At 43.7% G+C, this 21,834-nt stretch overlaps 1 protein-coding gene across 2 annotated transcripts in view; it reads left to right on the top strand.

Moving 5' to 3' along the window:
- The first annotated feature begins 1,464 nt into the window (after positions 1–1,464).
- BMERB1 (bMERB domain containing 1) overlaps positions 1,465–21,834 on the top strand; it is a 46,933-nt gene continuing 26,563 nt past the window's right edge. The window contains exons 1-2 of one of the 2 annotated variants that reach the window (XM_077186752.1): positions 1,465–1,713; positions 15,382–15,537. In XM_077186752.1, coding sequence (XP_077042867.1) covers positions 1,608–1,713; positions 15,382–15,537 — 262 coding nt within the window. In that variant the 5' untranslated portion in view covers positions 1,465–1,607. The remainder of the gene's footprint in view (positions 1,714–15,381; positions 15,538–21,834) is intronic. The other variant, XM_054643786.2, reaches the window with a different exon arrangement.

Raw genomic sequence — 21,834 nt, 5'->3', positions numbered from 1 at the left:
GATGGACTCTTATTCCTCCCACACTTGTGTTCCTCACTTCTACCAGTGAGTCAGTCCAGCCCACCCCAGCAGGCAGCTGCACTGTCACCCAGAATCAGCTGTGCAGAGTCCTGCCACCAGCTTTTCTGCTTGACTCACAGCTCTGTTTGGGCTCTGTCTCTAAAGGCCAAACCAGTGAGGATGAGGCACTGCACAGACAACAAGAGCTGTTCCAGCACGTCTGGTGCTCAATTCACAGCACATCTCTGGGGAGCACAGCTGACAGAGAAAAAACAGAGTGCCCTGAAGATGTCCTAAAACTGTCTAGCTCATCTTGTTGGCTAATTCCAATTCTCGGGAAGACAAGTAGAGAAATTTTCAGTTACAATTTTAAAAGCAGTGTGGAGGTGTTCTTGCCTCTGGCATGTGAAGCACTCCTCAAACAAAATTGCTCACACAATAGCATCAGTGTGTGCCAGTCCAATTAGTAAGTGTATCACTGAATCCAGAGGTATTTCTGAAGTATTGATGATTAAGGACAAGACTTTGCAGACAAAAGTAGGTGACAAACAAGTGAGCTTTCCCAGTATTCACCCAGACTACCCCATGATTCTTTATAGGTGAGGCAAAAAGTGTTAAACCCCTGATTTGCGGTGGGGCACTGGACAGCCTGCCTAAATCCTGCTTCATTGTCTTTATGTGAGAAGTTGTGCCACTCACAGTAAACTGCAATGTGATCTCACTAGGAAAGGTAGGCTCCAACTGTAAAATGCTGTTCAGGGATTTCATCCATATAACCTCCCCTACAACAAAAGAAAAAACTTAGTAATAATCACCACACTTGTGCTTCCTGCAAAGTCATTTCCTTTATTCCCAGCAGGCTGCATAAACAGCAAAGCTGCATGCTGATGAAAAATGAGAGACACAAAATTGCATCACTTGTTTGAGCGCTGTTCTCTGCCTTCTGGCAACGTGATGCTGGAATGAGTGTCATTCCAGACAGTGCAGGACTTTTAGGAAAGCCAAAGGCTGCATGCACAGGAGCGTGAGATGTGTTAGACTGCAAAAGCCACGAGTGGCTGTGGATGTCACCATTATAACCCAGCTGCTCAGGTCAGAAATGTGCTCAGCGCTGCACCGGCCACAAGATGGACAGTGGGACAGTTCCATCGTGCCCTGGCAGCGAGAGGGTTTGCGAACTTGGCCGCGCAAGGGGAGCAGGGCAGGGCAGGGCTGGGCTGGGCTGGGCAGGGCTGGGCTGAGCAGGGCTGGGCTCAGGTGTGCAGAGCTGGGCTGGGCTCAGGTGTGCAGAGCTGGGCAGGGCTGGGCAGAGCTGGGCAGGGCAGAGCTGGGCAGGGCTGGGCACCAGCAGCGAGGCGCGGGGCTCCGGGCAGCACCCGGGGCGGGCCGTGCCCACCGAGCGGAGGCAGGGCCGGCCGGGCGGGGCGTGTGTGCAGCATGTGCGAGGTGTGTCACGGCTTTGTGCGGCGGCTCCCCCGCCCCGGCCCCGCACTGAGCATGTGCCGGAGCCCCTGCCCGCCCCCCGCCCGCGGGCCCCGCGCCGCGCACCGAGCGCCGAGCCCCGCGCAGCAGCGCCCGCGCCGCCGCATGGGCTGAGGGTGCCGGCCATGGAGCTCCGCAGGTCCATCTCGGCCAGCGCCGAGGCCGAGAGACCCACGCGGCGCTACGGGGCGGTGGAGGAGACGGAGTGGAAGGCGGAGGCGCTGGGCAGAAGTGAGTGGGGGCCGCGGGTGCGGGTCCGGCCGGCCGGGGAGCCCCGGGTGCGGCGGGGCCGGGCGGTCCCGGGGGCTGTTGGCGGGGCGAGGCCAGCCCGGGCCGCTCGGGGAGCGCGGTCCGTGTGACCGCTTTGCCCTCTGAGCCGGGGCTTGGCCCGGGGCTGTGTGGGGGCTCAGCTCGGCTGTGCCGGGCGCTCCAGCCTTCCCTCCCTGCGGCACGGGCAGCGCAGAGCCCCGCGGGGAGCGGGTGCCCGGGCCAGGACCGCCGGGACGTTTGCTTAGCAGGTGGGATTTAACATAGAGATTTTCATAAATGTTGGTAGTCTTTAACGTGTTTCACGTCTGGAAAGCGCAGATGACGATCACTTTATTCCCTCGTTATCTCAGGGAGAGGGTGCAGCAATACAGCACTTAATTCACACCTTCAGTGGTTGTACTGTATTGATGAGCTCAACAAATGTTCTGTGCTGGGAGAGCTTTCTTGAAATCGTAATTTACCGGAAAGCAGCAATTGACATAACCTGTACAAAGTGCTGATGGAAAGAGTAGTTGAAAGATACATCACTGCCAATTCACATTATCCATGGGACCTTGTTGTCTGTAAGGTACCAGCTATTATTCTTCTACTGGCACAACTGTCTTCTTTACAACCTAATAAGCTTGCAAACCCTGTATAATTTTCCAGGTAATCACTGAGACAAGAGATCTTGAAAAGCTAGTCTCAAAAACTGTACTAGACCGTATCAAGAAAAATATTTTCTAAGTTTCATCAAGTGTTTGGTTTGGCCACAGGAATGTTAGCTTTGTGTACTGTCTGTTGTGACACCTTCAACTTGGCTGGTACTGGGTTTGCTGCTATCTTTGGTTCCCCACCCATCTTGTGATGTGAATTGTGAAGTCTCACCTGGATGCTCTTAAACATGGCATGGCTTTGCAACACCTTGGTAGCAGATTTTAGCCAGTGCATCTGCTATGTTTACTTTTGAGAGAGTGCTGTGTTCTGGAATGATACTTCACCTCTAGCTTCAGTTTTCCATGGCTATGTTATTGTCTACCATATGCTGATGACAGGGTGTAATTCTCCAACTGATGCTTCAGTTGCAGTGTTGGTTTTGTTGCAGTGCCTGGCACAGATTCAGCAGTGAGAAACTCCACACTTTCTAAAATGGACCTAAAGACTGAAATCTCTGTTGACTGAGTTGGTTGAGTCAGACACATGCAACAGTTTTGCAGGTTCCCTGGCAGGATACAGACGTGCTTTTCTTGTTCTCATAACTGGGTCTGGTTTTGTTCCAGCACTCAGGAGCTGAGTGCACTGCAGCACTTGTAATAACAATAATAAAAAACTGCTATCCTGAGGTGCCTGGAAAGGTTATGTCTTGTAAGTTTTGAACAAAAGGTGGTATGTTTGGAAGAGAGCAATGTGCAGGCTGAGAGGGAGATCTGATCTGCTCAAAAATATGTGCTCAACATTGAGGTGCCACCCAAATCACAGCTTGGTACCCAGCACCAGAGTGGGCTGTTGGCAGGAGTAGGACCCAGTGTCCAGGTGTGCACCCTGGCTCTGCTCTAAGCTGCCGTTCTGCACACTACTTTCTGTTTAATGAGAATATTTCTCTGTGTATAATAATTTAGATAGGAATAGGAATTAATCTAGAGACCATGATCTGTTCTTTGAAAAGCAGAAAATTATTATATTATATATTTGAATAATTGATTTCTTTTGTTTGCTCTTAGGCTTCAGCTTTTTTAAAATCCTGTGGAAAATGCTATTTATAGTAACTGGTTTAGATGATTCCTGCCTATCTTTCCTATTTAAATACTAACACTGTCTTCTGGTCACACTTTTGCATTGATTTAAAATAGATAGATCTTACTATTTACTGTAATGCTTCCTTACAGTCATCCTAAATTGCATGGCATGATGACAGTAGTCGCCAGACTGTCTGTGAAGGAGCTGAAAAACTGTCATCCCGTTTTTTACTGATGTTAACAATTAGCCTTTGGCATTTGCATATTGTTTGAAATATGAAATGCTCGTTAAGAGTATTAACAAAAGCAGAAGTTTATTACAGCATATGAATTTGCCCTTTTTACTCTGAGGATTTGTGGTATTAAATCAGGATGTCTTTGGAGGCAGAACAGACTGCTGCTCCCTGTGAGTGCCTGTGATGGGAGGGCAGTCTTATCACAAGGGAATGCACATCCTGATTATGTCCATTGCAGGGAGAATGAACGTCATGGGAGTCAGGCAGCTGCTCCTCAATTTGTCAGATGGAAAGGAAGCTCTGTGCTGGCTTCTCTGTCCGTGGTACTGAAAGCATTGCTGGGGGTTGGTCATAAACGAGGATGAGTTTCTTCTCAGCAATGGAACGCACATAATGTATATTTGTACCCTGCCATGGCCTCTTTCAGCCAGGTCATCTGTGGAGTTAAGATGGTTCAGAGTAGCTGAGGATGTGATGCCCTGTGACCTGACTGTGTCAGGATCTGTGCAAGCCAAATATGAAGCAAATTGCTTAAAGGTGTCTCTTTAACAAGTCCCTGAAGCTTTCTCTTTGCATACCAGAGGAAATTTCCAAGGACTAGAGAACACTAAAAATGGTGGTTTACTATGTACAGGGCAACTCATCTGTTTTCTAGTGCATGCATAGAAAAGACAAGCTTAGGAATTGTCAGTCTTGTGTAATAATAACATGGTTACAGCCTTCCCAGTAAATGATCTTTACAACATAGTCTTGGGGAGCCTGCTCTGAGGCAGAGCACTGGAGCACTTTGGTCAGTCCTTATTACTGAGTGCACAGCTTCATTTAGAATCATCTGTCTTGCTGCTGGCAGAGGCTCATAAAGCCCTGATTAAATAACTGCATGCACACCAGGCAAAGAGCCACAGAGAAACAAAGCAGTTTTTCACCATCCTTCTGGACACTGCACTTCTCAGATACATTTCTGCTGAGCTTTTCTGTCCTTTTGCAGTTTGTATGAGGGCTGGAGCTAAATGCAAAATTCGCCAGGAATCCTCCAGCTAAATCAGCGTAAGGAAGCAGAAATGCAAAAAAACTGCAAAGGTTATGTTTGGATGCAGTTTATTAAACATGAAACTTGTTTATTGTTTTCATTTGAAAGGTAACTCAGCACTGGAGGTGAGCTGCCACGCTCCTGTATTGCAGACATCCACCTTTTTGACTGTTCTGGGATATGATGTGCAGAATAGGGGAAAGGGACCCTGTTACAGCTCAGTACTACAGGAGCTGGAGATTCCCATCATGAGATTCAGCAGTAGCATGAAACCTTCACAGGTGGCTTTTCTTGCTCTCCTTTCTTGCTGTGAGTGTTGTAGCACAGGTTCTGTCCAGGCAAGGAGCTGTGAGAGCACTCCAGAACAGCACCAGTGGGGTGAATCTAGTTCTGAGATCACTCTGATTTGTTCCAACAGCAGGAAGACAGAACAGGCTCCAGGTTCACTGAGATTCTGGGCTGACATATGTGAAAACCTATTTCACCATATTCACTTAGTTTGTCTTCAAAATCTTTCTAAACTTGTTAGCCAGAAAGATCCTTGTCTGTATTTACATGTTCTGCTGCTGAGCACTGAAAACACTGGCTATTTAATATTTTGTTTGTGTCATCTGATAGTTAAATATTCAAACAAATACCTTTGGGCCTTCTTTCATAACACCCCATATATTGCACAGACATCCACAAACCGATGTTGGTGCTTTGCATAAAAACTTCCTGTGACTTCACCCCCTCCCCAGTCAGTCAGGGATGCAGTATGACCCTGCCCATCATTACTCTCATAGCACTGCTCCCCAAGCTCATCAGGTTTCCACTCTGATTTAAAATAGAAAAAAAAAAAAAAAGAAAGAAAAATAAAGCTTCAGAGGCACAAAAAGAATTTATATGACCCAACCATTGCTGCTGTTCCTTCACAGTCATGCCCTTGTGTCACTGTAAATTCCCCATAATTGTTAATTGTATCTATTACAGGCAATAAAAGACACAAAACAAATTAGGCTTATTCAGGCCATCTATTAAATAGGTGGGAAAGAGGCTAACTGAAGGATACACACAGTTATGCTGCTTTTTATAGAAACAGCAAGAATGCTGGCTTTGTGAAGGTCTGAACATGGGCTTCCAACAGAGAATGTAATTAATATTCTTTCCATGTCTCCATTTAAAAAAACCCTTAACCCACAACTGTGCAAAATTTTTTAAGAGAGTGACCAAAAAATGGAAAGTGACAATAAAATATTCATAGTGAACCTAGACCTTTTTAGAAAATATCAGGCAAAACATTGTCATCAACAAAGACAACTGATTGGAAGGATGCTGCCAGTTCTAGATTTTTACCTTATTCATTATTTTTAATGTTAACATATTTGTATTGTACTTCAAGAGGAAAAGCAGCCGTGTCTGATCTGTGGAACCAAGACAGAACTCCCACACTGAAAATCAGAAAGGGTTTTCTAGAAAGGATTGAGGCTGTTTTCTATAGAACAGCTGTAAAACTCACCTGCTTTGATGGCAGTCAGATGGCTCTAAACCTCCCCTACACAGCTTAGTGTTTTTCTAAATCAGTGGTGATTTTGGCTAGCAGTGTCTACCTAAAATGTTCCATTTAATAACCTCCACCAGGTCATTGCTGCATCCCCTGTAGCTCATGAAAGAAAGCTGTAACTTGGATTTTCATTTACTTCACAAAGAGCCCAGAGAATGATTGACAGAGTGAGACTAATCCAGTTTATACTATTATACACATTGTCTCATTTTTCTAATTCCCCCTCCCACAGCTGGTTGCTCCAGGCAGCTACTGAGAGAGAGAAGGAAGGAAAAGGGAGAACTGGAACTATTTCAGTGCCTCAGAGTGCATTCTTACTAAAATATTGGTCAACAGTAGGGGGAACTGGGACTCTTAAAGCAGCTTTTTCCAGGTGATACTTTATGTGAGTGTCTCAGGGCCACAGAACTGAAATATATCAGTTAATGGGCCACCCTTGCTCCCATAGTCTCCCTAACACATTTCATGAGTTTTGCCCTTCCTTCACTTTTTTTGTCTGGCTATGTGTGTCCAGGGTATCTCAACAAAAAATGCAGCTTATTTACTGCCTAACTTGTCCCAAGGTTCTGCACAACCAAATCCATCCTGATTTAATCAAAGCCAGAGGGGCTGAGAGGAGCAAGAAGAGGCTGAAGGAGCTGGGGCTGTTGAGCCTCCAGAGGAGATGGCTGAGAGGAGCCCTCAGCAGTGCCTGTCAGTGTGAGCAGGGAGGGCTCAGAGCAGGGACCGGGCTCTGCTCCCTGGCCCAGCAGTGGCACAGGAGGAACGGGCAGGAACTGATGCCCAGGAAGTTCCACCTGAGCACGAGGAAGAACTTCTTCCCTGAGAGTGCCCGAGCCCTGGGACTGATTGTCCAGACAGGCTGTGGAGTCTCCCTCTCTGCAGATATTCCAGAACCATCTGGACACAATCCTGTGCTGTGTGCTCTGGAATGACCCTGCTGAGCAGGGAAGGAGAGCTGAGCACTGTGCTCCCTACCAGCCTGACCTGTTCTGTGTAATTCTGGATAGGGGCTACTTCACAAAAACATGGTGGTTATTATGGATCTAGATCTTACTGCTGCACATCCACTCACATGTCTCAGCAAAGACATTTCTCTCACCTGAGACACTTGTAAATCTGAGGGTTAATGGCTTCCAAAACTCTGTGCCCAACTCTGCCAAGCAGGAAATGAGCACTTAACATGTAATGCAGTGTTTATAGGCAAACCAGTGTCAACAATAATTGCTGAAAAAGTCATAGATGAACATTAAGTGTCATATTTGAGACTGTTGCTCATGAATTTTCTCATTTCCTTTAAACATATTTTACAGAAAAAATGCGTTCGGTTTGGAAAGTAGGACACTTTGAACTACACAAATCATCCTTGCTGTTGGTAGCCTGTGGGATTATGGACTCAGTCTGTGTAATTTTTTTTTTTTTACTGTGTTTGATAACTGATGTCTTAGTTGCATGGCATGTTTTCATCAGAGAAACCACTTGTGAGAATGTGTGTATGTCTGCCTCAAGGGTGGTTATAAAACAGGAATCAAAACTTACATTTGGGATTGGGCATGCACTGCAAAGTACTGTGTATCCTGGTGAGGTTTCTTGAGTTTTCTTGTAGTCACTGAGCACAAGAAAGTTTGTAACTCAGCACTCTTTATTTTCTTGTAGTTACTGAGCGCAAGAAAGTTTGAAACTCAGCACTCTTTAATCCTTATTCCCAGAGGGCTTTTCTTCTGTAGCCAAATATGTTCCATTTTCATAAAAATCTTACTTAATAAAATAGACCCAGAGACAATAAATAATGCTGATTTATTTCCATGAAACATGTTCTGCTGTCTGCCTACTTAAAAGGCACAGTATAAATGGATTCAAAACTCAGAGATGAAAAATGTATGCTTGGAGGGCAAACTATGAGAAATCAGGAGGAGCACCCTTGGATAAATTATGTTAGTTGCCCTTCAGGACCAGAAATGAAACATGAATTATCAACATTCTGTCAGCTCATAAAGGGCAAAATATCTGAGAAAATAATTTTAAGAGAGTATGTTACTGAATGAGGATGAATGATTTCCAGTGACACAAGCTGCTCATTGCAAAAACCTAATGACTGCAAACACTACCAAAATGCAAGAGGGAATTTGTCATTGTAAGAATATCAGCAGTGTTTAAGGATCTTTTTAGTGCCCTGAATCCTTCCACCACCCAAACCTTCATTGATTAGGGCTTTTAGGAGGTTTTTTACACCCACATTTCCGTTTTCTCATATACCAGTAAAATTAGAACAAAAGATCTCACTATGAAGTGATTTAACAGATTACTTAATCTTTTGTAGAAAACAACTCAAACCAAGAAAGGAATCAACAGTCATTTCTACCACTTCTGTCCTTGCAGTCCAGGAGGCCAAAGTGAATTTTAGAATAATGGAGTTGAAGCCAAAAGAGCAGGACAGTGACCTGACCTCCCTGGGAAAGGATGGAGGAGCCTCATTGACACTTTCTTGGTTGAAAATAGGAAACACAGTGCTGACTCCATTGGCAGGAATGGAAATTTCCTCACTGATTTCAGTAAAAGCAAAACTGGACCAGGCTCTGTGCCTTCATCTCCTAGAGCCCTGCTCACCTTGATGTTCTTCAGAAAACTGGAGAGGGAATCTGGGGCTGTGTCACTGCCAGGAGGGCTCTCCTGGGAATCTGTGTCAGGCTGCCCCATGGGGTTGGTCTCTCTGCCCTCACTTGTCCCTGGGGCAAGCAGGGATGAGCATTTTCTCCCTGGAGAACCATTTGCACTGGCAAGGTAGTGGCACTTCAATCTCCCTGTCTGAGCAGTGAATCATTAGGAAACACATTGGAGCCCCTACAGCGAGTGCTGCTCCTCAAATTATCCTTTTTCACACCAGAGAAAGTCACAGAAATTCAGTTATGCATTTGTGTCCCCACCTTCCTTATCCAATCTGTAGTTTCTCTCCTCATCCTCTACCATGGATTCCCAAACAGCTTCCTCTGGGCATGGTGCCTGGGAGGGGATTGAAGTTCCTGCAGTTTGGCAGGTTCTGAGCACACATTTTCCTTCAGGCTGATGTTGTCTGTGGCACAGAGAGTGTGTGGGATGTGATAGTGAAGGGCAAGCCATGGTGATTTGAAAGCCAGTAAAATCAGGATCCATTTGTCTCTGCCTTGGCAAGGGGTGAAACATCCTGTGATTATGAAATTTCTTTCTTTCTGGTATGCAAAAAGAAGGTGACGGCCAGCTATCGATTTGTTTCAGGTGTAGATAAGCTCTGCTTGAATTCCTTCATTTTTTTGCCTCTGAGACCTCAATCAGCTCAAACTCATAGCTGCCCAGTGCCAGTTGTGAGGAAGAAAGTATTAGTGTATAAGAAAAGTGAATCAAAAGTCAGTATGCAAAAGCAATTTACTTGGTGCAGACAGAGCTTGCTAGAGGATGACTCCACATCCACAGATGAAAGGCAAGTACAAAACATTTTTTTGCCAGCTGTCATCATTTGTGTGAGTTGAAGAGCCCTGTGCTGTTTCACCTCAGAATTCAGTGGGAAAGAACCAGATGGTTTTGGCTTTTCTGGCTCTGGCTATTTGATCTTTAAGAAAGGACACAGCTTTTGCCTGTGGCTCCCTGCAGATATTGTGTGCCTCATACACTGAAGAACAAGATCCCAGTATGATTCTCTGCTGCCTGACCTCCCACTCTGCTGTCAGACTGTACACATTGTATGCCCATGGCCTTAAGAATAGCAACATTCATTCCCCTGAGAAATTACTTGTCCCATCAAATGAGAAACACCTTTTTTCCTTGGCTCCTGAGCAGCATTTTCCCAATATTTATTTACTTGCTGGAGTGGGAATCTGTTATGTGAACCAGTTTCTTTGCTGTCTGAAGCAGCTCTCTACATCAGAAACAGTTTTGGTCTTTACTGGATTGGACTTGTATGTCTATAATAATTACCCAGTGGTTTTGTAGTTACCCAAAATTACCTACCGGCTAAGATGTTTAGATCACTGTTAGAAAACTGTGTTAGAGAGTCACATCACAGGGTGGGGAGAGAGACAGAAAAGCAAACTCTCTGGTATGCAGTCAAATAAGGTCCTGAAGGTGTGAAATCTTAAAATGCCTGTGGCCATTTTACTATTATTTCACTTGCACATATGCTGCTCTTTATCGACTGATGCTCATATATTTATTCCTAAAGAGGTTTTACAAGACTCTTTGAGAGTGAACATTTTATTGACTTTGTGTTTTGGAGTTAAAAATAATTAATAAGGATAGAAAAAAGTCTTTAAAAAATACCAAACTAAATAAGTTTTGAATCCCTCAACATTAGCTGTAGCTGGCACTGTCACAGCATTTGAAACATAAGTGCTGAAGCTTTTTGTTAGTATTACAGGATCAGAATCTGACTCTGGTGAGGAATAAAATGGAAATCCACAGGCTGTTTCCTTTGACCACTGAGCAAAATGACAGAAGTAAATGAACAAGTAATCTGTGTTTCTTAATACTGCTTTTTAAATCTCCATGAGATAAAATGAAGTGATGTAGCATGAATTGCTTTCCTTGGAGTGTGGCTTCAACTCAGCCTTGCTGCAGATGGGAATGTGCAATGATTTCAGTGAAGATCCACACGAGGGAAGGTACCTGCCACAGCAAGGAACTGTTCCAGTTTCTATTTCCAGCCTCCTGGTAGTGCTCAGCCTCCTGCAGGGCTGGGCACAGAAACCCCTTCCAGAGCCTTCCTGGCTCCTGGCAGCTCTCCTGAGCCACACTGAAATAGCTCCTCACAGATGAAGCTCTAACCCAGTGCCACTGAATAAAACTGACAATGAGGGCTCCTGGCTCGACCTTCAAAGGCAATTTTCCCTCATTTTTTGTGTCCTGCTTTGGATCCATTTTTTCATAGAAAGAGCTGTCAGATCACATCCACTGTGCAAAGCTCCCCACCAGGCTGCACACAGCTGTATGTTCTCCTCGTTCTCTGAAGGACAAACTGCTGTTTAAAGTGCACAAGGTTGTATTTTCAATTCATAGCATCATGGGAAAAGGTGAAAGGAGTATGGAAATCCAATAACAGCTGCATTGTCAGCATCATGGTTTATTTAAATGTCAAGCAAGTTTTCGTCCCACACAGGTTTATTTTGAAAAATAAAATATTCTTTTGAGCCCTTGGTCTGTTCCTCTGTCCTGCACACCCCCACCTGTGTGAAGGTATTAGTGAGCAGATACCACGAGCTGGCTACTCTGGGACTTGCAGCTCCTGACTCTTTTGCATTCTTTTTAAATAATTGGAGAGCTACTAGGAAAGCTAGTGCCTGTTTTCACAAATCAGACCTCTAGAAAGAGGTAACTAATGCAGTTTGATTTCTGGCTGTTATTTTCTCTGCCTCTGAGGCACTGGAGGTCACTGGAGCGAGGACAAGTGAGTGGTGCTTGTGTGTGAGAAACACTGAGGTATCTGCAGGTGGCCAGTGACCAGTGTGGTCCTTTATTTATTTGCTGATAAACTGAAGAAAGTATTCAAGAGGGATGTAACAGTGGTACTAGGACCATCACTTGGGGAAGAGGGGAATATTAAGGCCTGTTTCAAGGTTTACATGTTATGGAACTGTTTCCATATACTCCCTGATCAGGATGGGTGCCAGTTCCTGCCCTGGCTCCAGCAGCATTTTCCACTGTGTTCAGCCTTGTCTTTGACACAGGCACAGTGTGCTGGAATGAATGACTGAGCTTAATTCATCTCACCTTGATTCCTCCTGGCTTTACTGCAGCTTTCTGCCTCATCTCCCATGTTTATTCAGAGAAAGAAGGACAGGGTTCAAACCCTGCTCCAGGGCTGTGCATGCAGAGCTGCAGGATCTGAGGCTGGACACACCACACCTAATGCACAAAAAACATTCTGAGCTTGTGTGGTCCAAGTTGTGTCTGTTCAGCAGAGATATCCTGCAAGGGAGCTGAAATTTCAGGGTAATTCCCTATCAGAAACAAAGAACACGTACAAGAACTCTTCCAGCATCACTCTTACCCAGGCAAAGCATTTTTTTCAAGCATTCAATCTTTCTAGTTTTATTTAGTTGCAGTCATTACATAGTAGCTGATGTGAGCTTTTTTATGTAGAATAGTCTGGATATAAAATATCTTTGTAAAAGTATTCTTGTAGTGGAGAAAATCACAGCACTTAATTTTATTGTTTTGAAATTATGTGGTTAGCCACAACAGAGTAAATCTGATGTAACTGTTCTCATGCTGGGAAAGTGTTACATCACTGTGTGGCAAGCAAGAAAAAACAGTCTCCTGTGAATCCTCCACATATGTAGGTATTTACAGCAAGGAAATATTGTCCTTGTGGCATGTTTGCATTCACTCTGCACAAGGGAGCAGAGACACTTCTGTGTGTGTTTATAAGGAGGTCATCCAGTGCCCTTTGCAGTGGAGTAAAATATACAAGGAGCAGGAAACAGGATCCCATCTCATGGAATATCCTTTTAATGATTTTCCCAGGTTTCCTCTTTCTGCAGTGGTAGAAAGACAAAATATCCAAGCTAGAAACCATTTTCTGCCTGCTAGGACAAATGATCAGGATTCTTATCAGTTTCCAGGTCCTGTGGAACGTCCTCCCCTAATAACAGTGGGGAGGTTTTTGTGTGCTGTCCCAGAAGAATGGATAACAATGACATTTTTGTGGGCTAACCCAGGGCATTATCAGATGCTGGTTAGGATAAATGGGTGTTTGCTGGTGAGTCAAATAAAGAAACAGGCAGCATGGGAGATGGCTGTTTTGAGATGTGTATCTTTCTAAATGAATCAATATTGCAAACAAACTGAAAAATGTGCAAACAGCTGCAAATAAAATAGCATGAACTGTTTATAGCAGTACTTGAGCATTGTTTTATACCCCAGTCTGCACCAACACAAATTAGGTCAAAGATAATCAATTCAGATAAATGTTTGTAAAAATGAGATTCATCACAAAAGGCTTACTTAATCCAGAAGGTCATTAACTTTGAATAATGAGTTCTGAGGAAATAATTAAATGGAGCTTATATTTTCCTTTTTATAAATAATTTCCCATTAAATGTAAGAATTAGTACACAGAGCTTAAAACTGCAAGAAAAAGGTGAATTCATGATTTAATCCTGTGGAATTTACTGTATGAACAGTGGTCTGAGGCAGGTTATAGTGAGTGTGTTTTGTCTATTCATCCTGTCTGATAGCACTTCCTGAAAAGAGCCAATATTATTTTCTTTGCTGGTTGCAAGTTTTCATATAGCAACAGGGAGATAAACGCCTAATGAAATAGGAAAATCTCATTGTAAAGCCAGAAAATCAAATAGGAAAGGTTACCTGAGGGGGGAAGAAGAAGGAAAAAGGAAGCAATTTAGCTTAATTCATTTTAAAAACCAACAGATTTTATGCTGGTGGCATCCCAATATTTCACTGAAAGACAAATTTGTTTCTAGCTCTTCTTAGGCTTATATTTAATTCATAAACAGAGGATTTCAACTTAAGAAACACAGGATTGTAATTTGTTGGGTTTGTGGTGGCTAATTCTTGGTGAAGTGTATGTTCAGCATATGTCAAAAATCTTGATCTCACCCTTTAATGTAATGTGGAGGTGCACTGAGATGAAATTTGTGGCTCAGATGAAAAAAAAGTCCTTTTTCTAACACCTGCCTCATTAGAAAGGTGACTTCTCATAGAGGAGACCTCAAACTTTGCACCAAGTATTTGTGTTTGTAATGATTTTTTTAGAACAGAGTGAGTTCATACATGAGTTATGAGGTCACATATTGCCTTGGTACTGAGAATTTCTCTGGGCAGCATTTTAAATGGAACACATTCCAGACTGGGTGTGTAATTAAGAAAATCTCTAAGTCTGTGATATGTGGTATATGAAACAGTATCTTGAGAAATCAGCTGGTTTGTCTCACATGCAGAGATTTATTTATTTGTTTATCTGTGTATAGGGGCAGAGAGAAGAGTGAGGAACCAGAAGAACAGAACATTAGGGGAAGTTTCTGGGTTTAGTCCTGCTGGGGTAATGAGGGCACCCTTCCCTGTGGTTAGGTCAGTAGGACAATCCTGATGAAACACACAGTGGTACATCTCCTAGAAGGAGGTGGGAAAATGCCACTCTGTTATTTCAGTTACAGCAAGACAAATTAGGTTGCTTAGTTCCAGACTGACATTTAATGTGGTCTGGGGGAAATTGCTTTCACACCTCACCTGAACTCACCAGCCAAATGTGTAAAAAGTCCTGTTGTCAGAGCATCTGGCAACAAGGAATGTGGTACTGGTACCCAAACTAGAGTTTATTTAGAATGGGGAACAACAGTAGGAAGTCTGGAAAATGTCCTTGCACAATTCAATTATAGTACTTTGTGAAGTCTGTCATAAATCTCTGCAGACCTAATTATGTGGACAGCTTTTCTTTAAATCCCACTCAAACCCACTTAATCCTTCTTTATGCCCAACAAAAATGGTTGGATGAGATACCACAGGCTATTTTGCAAATGGACTGAAGTTGTCTTGGAGAGAGTTTGTGGCTCAGTTCAGGCACTGAAAGCTGGGCTCTGCAATGGTGGCATCAATCAAGGGTGACAATGCCCTTCCAGTGTGGAAGGAATTGGAATTGCTCTGAAACATTTCTGTGTGTGAGCAAATCCTTTTTGCACTCTGTCAGGATTTCTGAGGCTCCAGCACAGACTCACTGTGCTGCTCAGTATTTATGTTGAATGTGTGAAAGGACTGTGCTGAGATGATCCTGAGCTGGCTACTGAGCAGACATTTGCAGGCCAGCTTGCATCTGAAGGCATGAGCTGCTGTGACCTTATCACAGCCACCAGAAGGAAGAAAAAGTTAAATCTGCCTAATTTAGAATCTGGATATTTGAAAACTGCCTCAACTCAGAGATGCAGCTGATACTAATACAGAGGATTTGGTTTCAGCTGAGTGGAGAATTGTGTGTGAATCCATGAATAATGTGTCTGGGGATTGTTAATTCGATAGGACTTGAGTTTAAAAAGGGTTTTATAAAGAGATATTAGTTCCAACTCCCTTTGCTGTTTGCATGGTTATGTTTTCCTCATTTCTATGCATTTGCCCTCTAACCAGCTGGAGATGTGTGTGCACCCTTGTTATCACTGAGTGAATGGAAATTGGCTGGGGCATGCAAATTGCCCAGACAGTCCTGGAATCGACTTCAAAGGAGCAAAGTTGAGCCCTGTAATTGGAGTGTCAAGGCCCCTAAGGATTTTCAAGATCCAACCTGTAAGTGCCATTAGGTAATTTATCTCAGTGGACATCCTTCTGCATATCCTGAATTTATTTACATCCTGCAAATTTCTATCACACAAATAAAATCTGTATTTATGACAATATTATGGCATAATCAAATCAGGCCTGGGGCTTTTATTCATTGTTTATGCAAAGATTTTAATAAGAAGCTGCTTTTTCCTTATCTTTTCAAAGAAACTTTAGTTCAATATTAAGTTCTGACTTCCTGGTTATTTATTGCTGTGAGTAGTGAAATCCTGTTTCCTGGTCTGTAAATGTGGTTTTGTATGATCTCTTAAACTACTGGAAGAGAGGGTACTACTGAGGAAAAGTCCTCCCAGAGTATCCAAAGTACTGTGAGTCACAAATCAAAGACTATAAAAATAGAGAAAGCTAGCAGAACTCCCAGGGGTAGAAAACACAGCCATGAAAATCATACTGATACTGCTACAAACCAGCACCAAATCAAGCACAGATTTACAGCTACAACTGACTCTAGTTACAGATAATTAAGGAGCAAATTGTCCCCCTGTACTGAGTCAGTTCCTTGCACACACAAGCACCCTTAGGAGGGAGGAACATAAAAGCAGAGATGGAGCACTCTGGTGAAGGGAGGGTTTAATTTGACAGGATGGATCCTTTTGGTTTCCTGCATGGAGAGGGTCTGCAATCTTTGTAGGGGCAGTGTCTGACTGCAGTGGACACTGGACCTCAGACAGCTAAATCCTACCTTCATGAGTAAAGCCCCAGATAATAGTCAAATTAACCTTCTCTGATTCCTGAGCCTGCCCTGCTGTGCCTGCAGGTACCTGAGCTTGTCCACAGGACCCGTCCCCATCACCACGAGCAGGTGACACCACAAGGCTGACAGCATCAGAATCAAGAGTGCTGAAATCTGAAAGCTGAAGTGCAAGATAGAACAAATGGAATTTATAGTCCAAACATAGGACAGCAGTACAGATTTTGAGGTTCATTAAGTCTGAATGTCACATTGAGACCTATGCCTGCCATTAAATTTCTACAAGAACTCCAGCCTGGTGATGATTCACAGGATCCCATTGTCAGGGCAGGATGAACAACTATTGCAAATGAGCTATTTTTTCAGGATATCATTACAACCAAGATGAAGCTTTCTATGCACAGAGCAGTTCCTTAAGACTAGAGATATCTTTTTCCTGGGGGAAGTGTAAGATTAAAGGGTTGCATAATTACCCACTTAGGAAACTGAAACTGTCATAAACTGACAAAAAACAAAGCCAAGAATAATTACTGCTTATAAATTTTACAGGATAACAAACAAGACTTTAATTGATGCTTTTTTTAAGAGGCAAGATCTTTATAGATCTTATCATTATGGATTTGGGCTGATATATATATTTTAATAGGGAGCAAGGGCAGAAAATTGTCCCTGAATTAGAAAGTTGGAACCATCATTTAACTGTAAAACTTCCAGTTAGCAAGTACTAAAGACCATCCTTAATTATCAATCACTTTTACCACTGACTGTCTATTTCTGCTGGGGGATTTGTAGTTCAGTGAGAAAACTCAGAGCAGGAGCTCTTTCAGGTTCAGTTTTTAAACCAGCTGTATTCAGTGCAATGCAACTTGTTCTACAGAAGTACAGCCTAAAAGATGGAAAGCAGCTGAGAATCTTATTTGGGCAGGGGGAAACTGCAGGCACTTCCATCAGATGTGACAGGAGATATTGTGTGCAGGTCTTTGAGTATAATACCACAGGAAAGGAACCAAAAGGGCTTTCAGAGTTAGAGGAAGGAGTTAACATTCAACACTGTGAATCTGGCATTTGTATTTCAAGAGAAATCTCAGTGAGACCAAGTATACAAAAGGCTGAAATGGGAAAGAATAGACTGCTGCCAACAGGCTTTCTAGCAAAGGTAAATAATAAAAAATAAAAGGTCAAAGCTTGGAGATAAGAACAAGAACATACAGGATAAGCAACTAAAAGAATCTTTTTCTAACCAGAGGCTCTTAGATGTGGAACAGACAGGGCAGTGATTCTGGAAGTGCAGTGGGCAATTGCACACAGTGCTTTTTCTATTCTCTGCTCACCTAATTTTAAAATGGGGTCATATGGTAGAGTGTGAGTGAAATGCTTTGGAAGTAGAAAATTATGTTTGAAGATGTCTAGGCTGTAAATCTGTGATAATTAAAGAATAAAAAAGTATTCATGATCTGGACAAAATAAATCCCAATGTTATAATTTTGCTATTACGCCCAGACCACAGCTGGCCCATGGACAGAGCCATCACCAGTTACAGCAGATGATTTAATAGTTCTTGGGGAAGAGATTATATGGCAAACAGAATGATCTGTGCTGGGTTTTGAATGAGCAGAGATGGATGAATAGAGAAAAAAAATAATCATATGTGTCTCTCTACAGACATGAAATTCTGATCTCTTGTCTGAGGAGCTGCAGATGCAAAGAACTGCCTGAGTCCAGCAGTTTGTCCCAGTACATAAATGATCTTTACACAGCACAGCACAGGGCTGAGCTGGCCAGTGCTTTGTGCTTCAGGTCTGCTGGAAGCAAAGATGCACCACAATTCCCCACAAATCAGATAAATCTCCCACTTCTTTTCCCCTTCTCCAAATGACAGCTGTGAAGCAGGGATGTTGGATGACCATGACACTCCCAGAGATCCTGGTGTTTAATCAGCTTTCAGGAGGCATCTCTGGACCCTTCCTGCCAAAGAGGATCCCTGGAGCTGCCAGCTTTCACAGCTGCCTGTGGCAAAGCCAAGCTCTAAGGGGACTCAGCCAGCCCAGAGGTTTCTGCTGAGACATGGAGCATGTGAAAAAACCACCTTTGGGATTTCTGGGTGCCCTGCTGTCTGGCAAAAGTATTTGAAGCCTTGATGCCTGGTTTAAGCCAACATCTCAGGGCTCTAAGGTTACCCCCTGTGCATCTGGGAGCTGCATTGCAGTTGAAACTTCTGATGTTTTTTTTTTTTAATTTAACATTTCCAGAAGTGCAAGGCTGTTCTGGATCCTCAAGCACTGAAAGGAAACAAGGGTCTTTGCACAGAATTCTTTCTGACTTTATAGTAAATGTACTGAATCCAACGTGTTATCTCCCAAATACTCTGAATGCCACTTCTCTGGCATTTTCCAGCAGACACAGTTTTGTCAGAAAGTTTGCATTACCACTGCTTGCAGGGACAAAGCACATCTGGCCAGCTGTGAAGGAGCTGTGCTCTTTTGTCAACCCAAAATGCAGTTCATGGCTCTACATGCTAAAGACCCAAAATTTAAATGTGTTTCTCCATTCATGGAAAAGTATCAATAAGGACTCAAAAATTATAACAGGCACAATAATAAGAAAAAACAAATCAGCTTCCTGGTAGAAGCAAAATCCAGCTGTGTTATCTCCAGCATTCAGTGCCATTGACAGCAGTGCAAGCAAAGGGATTCTGAGAACTTTTGCCAGCTGACTGTGACTGGAGCAGCACATCAGCTTTTTGCTCCTCCAGTAACAGCCTCTGCACACTCCTATTGCCTTCAGAGACTGCTTTTCCACAGTGGTAAAACTCACCAGGTATTTGTGCTGCTCACTGAGGCCTGATGAACTGGCAGCACCATCCCAAATTTACTGAATTTGTGCCATCACCAACCTGTTCTTAGTGCTAGAGAAGAAACAGGAGAATGAATTGACAAGCAGGGGGAAGAGATTGCCTTGAGGGGAAAGAGGAGATGCAGCATTTCTGAAAGAACCCCTGAAATGGCCTGTGAGCTGTACTCTGCAGCAGGATGAGGACATTTCTGGGATGTGTCCCAAAGCCAGGCTGCTGCCAGTGTCCAAACCAAGAGAGGCAGGCAGTGAAAGGGTTGTGGGATGTGCCCACTGCCACTGCAACCAGCTCACTGCTCCTTTTTTCCTTTTCCCCCAGGCTACCCATTTGAAATTGCACAAGGCTGCAGCCTCTCAGGCAATCCAGGAACAAAACACATTGCAGCTGTTTGTATTGTATTTATATGGTAATTCCATCATAAAGCATTGAATAAATACAATGTGCCACACATATGCCAAATTCAGTAATTGTTAGGATTCACAGTAATAGAATGCTGCAGCAGGCTAGATTAGAAATAAGGAATTAAATGTAGTTTTTCCTGTCCAGGTTAGTTATTGGCCACTGCATCCTGCACCAGAAGGATTAAATCAAACAGAAAAAAAATCAATTCTGAGGCAACAACAGAAGGTACAGTAAAAGGGCTGGCTGCAAGGCTGGCCTCCATTCATGCCTCCAGATGACATGTTAGTGACCAACTACAGGAATAATCTGATTCTTTTCACATGAACATATTTTTATCTGGAATATTTTGAACTATAAGAAATTAATTTTTCTGCATTATGCAACTATTTCAATTTCCACAAAGCATGTTTTTAAGTTGCACTAGCTGGTTCTCTGTTCATCCATTTCTGACCTGTGCCTCCTGCTTACTTCTGCTTTGTCTCATCAACTAATAGTGGTCTTGAGAGTCTTGATTTTGATATGTGAAGTAGCATTAAGAGTTTACTTGCTGTACTCTGCTCTATTAGCACTTAATATACTTCAGTGAAACAGGATTAACTTGAGAATTTCACTGAATTCTTTGAAAAAGCCCCAAAAGTTCTGACCCAGATTTGGAGCAAAACTTATCTATTAACATTTTCTTACCAAGGATTAGCTTATTATTGGACAATTTAAGGGAGTAGAAGTAGGCTTCAAAGTGCTCAATATAAGTCCAGTCCAGAAAAATGACTTAAAATAATTTTTAACTGGAGCACCATCATTGGGTGGGCTGGGTTTGCTGCTGGGTGGTTTCCATATCAGAGAAGTCTCACAGCTGGTCTGTGCCACCATCCTTTGAGGAGCTTCAGCAGCCATGGGTTGGACAGTCTCATTTAGGATGGCTCAGCCATGGCAAGGATGGAGAAGAGCAGTGCTAGAGGGCTGGGCCATTGCCCTGTGCTGGAGCTCTCCTCCTGCTGAGTGACTGGGGTGGCTCTGGAAGGTGAGGCTGGGCTCCAGCAGCAGCAGGGCCATGAAGAAGAGGCTCTGGAAGGTGTGGCTGGGCTCCAGCAGCAGCAGGGCCATAAAGAAGAGGCTCTGGAAGGTGTGAGTGGGATCCAGCAGCAGCAGGGCCATAAAGAAGAGGCTCTGGAAGGTGTGGCTAGGCTCCAGCAGCAGCAGGGCCATAAAGAAGAGGCTCTGGAAGGTGAGGCTGGGTTCCAGCAGCAGCAGGGCCGTAAAGAAGAGGCTCTGGAAGGTGAGACTGGGCTCCAGCAGCAGCAGGGCCATGAAGAAGAGGCTCTGGAAGGTGTGAGTGGGTTCCAGCAGCAGCAGAGCCATGAAGGAGAGGCTCTGGAAGGTGAGGCTGGGCTCCAGCAGCAGCAGGGCCATGAAGAAGGGGATCCAGAGGGCCCTGCTGGAGCAGACCCCACACTTGCTGTGGGTCCCACCCTTGCAGCTCCTCCCTGCGTGTCCCCTGCCAGTGCCTGAGCTGTTCTGGAGCCCAGCAGTGACAGTGACATTGTTTGGTTCCACAGCAGAGATTTGGGGCCCTCTGTGTCACTGCCAGACCTCACCCTCTCTGGTGTACAGTGACAATGACAGCCCCAAGTGACAATTAAAGCACTAATGGCTGCAGAGCACAGGGAGCCTGTCCCTTGGGGCCACCACCAGTGACAGCAGCAGGATCTTGGCTGGTAATTAATCACAGCATCCCTTCCCAATGGATCTAAACTATTGACACCAGGTGTGAGGTGTTCTCCCATTTCTCATTGTGTCAATTCAGGCTTCTTTTAACGTTTTCTTTGCACTTATTGACTTAATAGGCAATTTGGTTTTTTGTTGCTTTTAAACACAGCTGGCTACTGTTCTATTTCTGGCTGCCACACTGAGGATGAAGTGTGATCATTAAGTTAATACCCAGTTTAACTATACCAGTCTGTGTCTAAATTGAACCAAAGTTATGCATTAATAACTTCAGGCTTACCTCTTCTGTGCCTCTCCCTATGTGTAATTGCTTGATAATTTTATTTCCCTATAGTAATTATTTTCATGCTATCTTTTTGTGCATACAGTAATATCATTTTACTTGTTTCTTTGTCACTGAAAATTATCCTGGAGATTGCAGAACAGACAAAATAGTTTAATCCTGTCACTGGCTGTGACTAATCTCAGTGTTGTCTCCACTTTTGCTTTATGAATTTTGTCTCATTACCAGGAAAAAACTCAATATATGCTAAAAAAATAGTTGACTACTACATACCTGCTTTAAATAAAATGA

This window comes from Agelaius phoeniceus, chromosome 16, assembly GCF_051311805.1.
Source record: "Agelaius phoeniceus isolate bAgePho1 chromosome 16, bAgePho1.hap1, whole genome shotgun sequence".
NCBI lineage: Eukaryota > Metazoa > Chordata > Aves > Passeriformes > Icteridae > Agelaius > Agelaius phoeniceus.
Note: the sequence above shows the minus strand (reverse complement) of the source record. Positions and strands in the feature narration are given on the sequence as shown.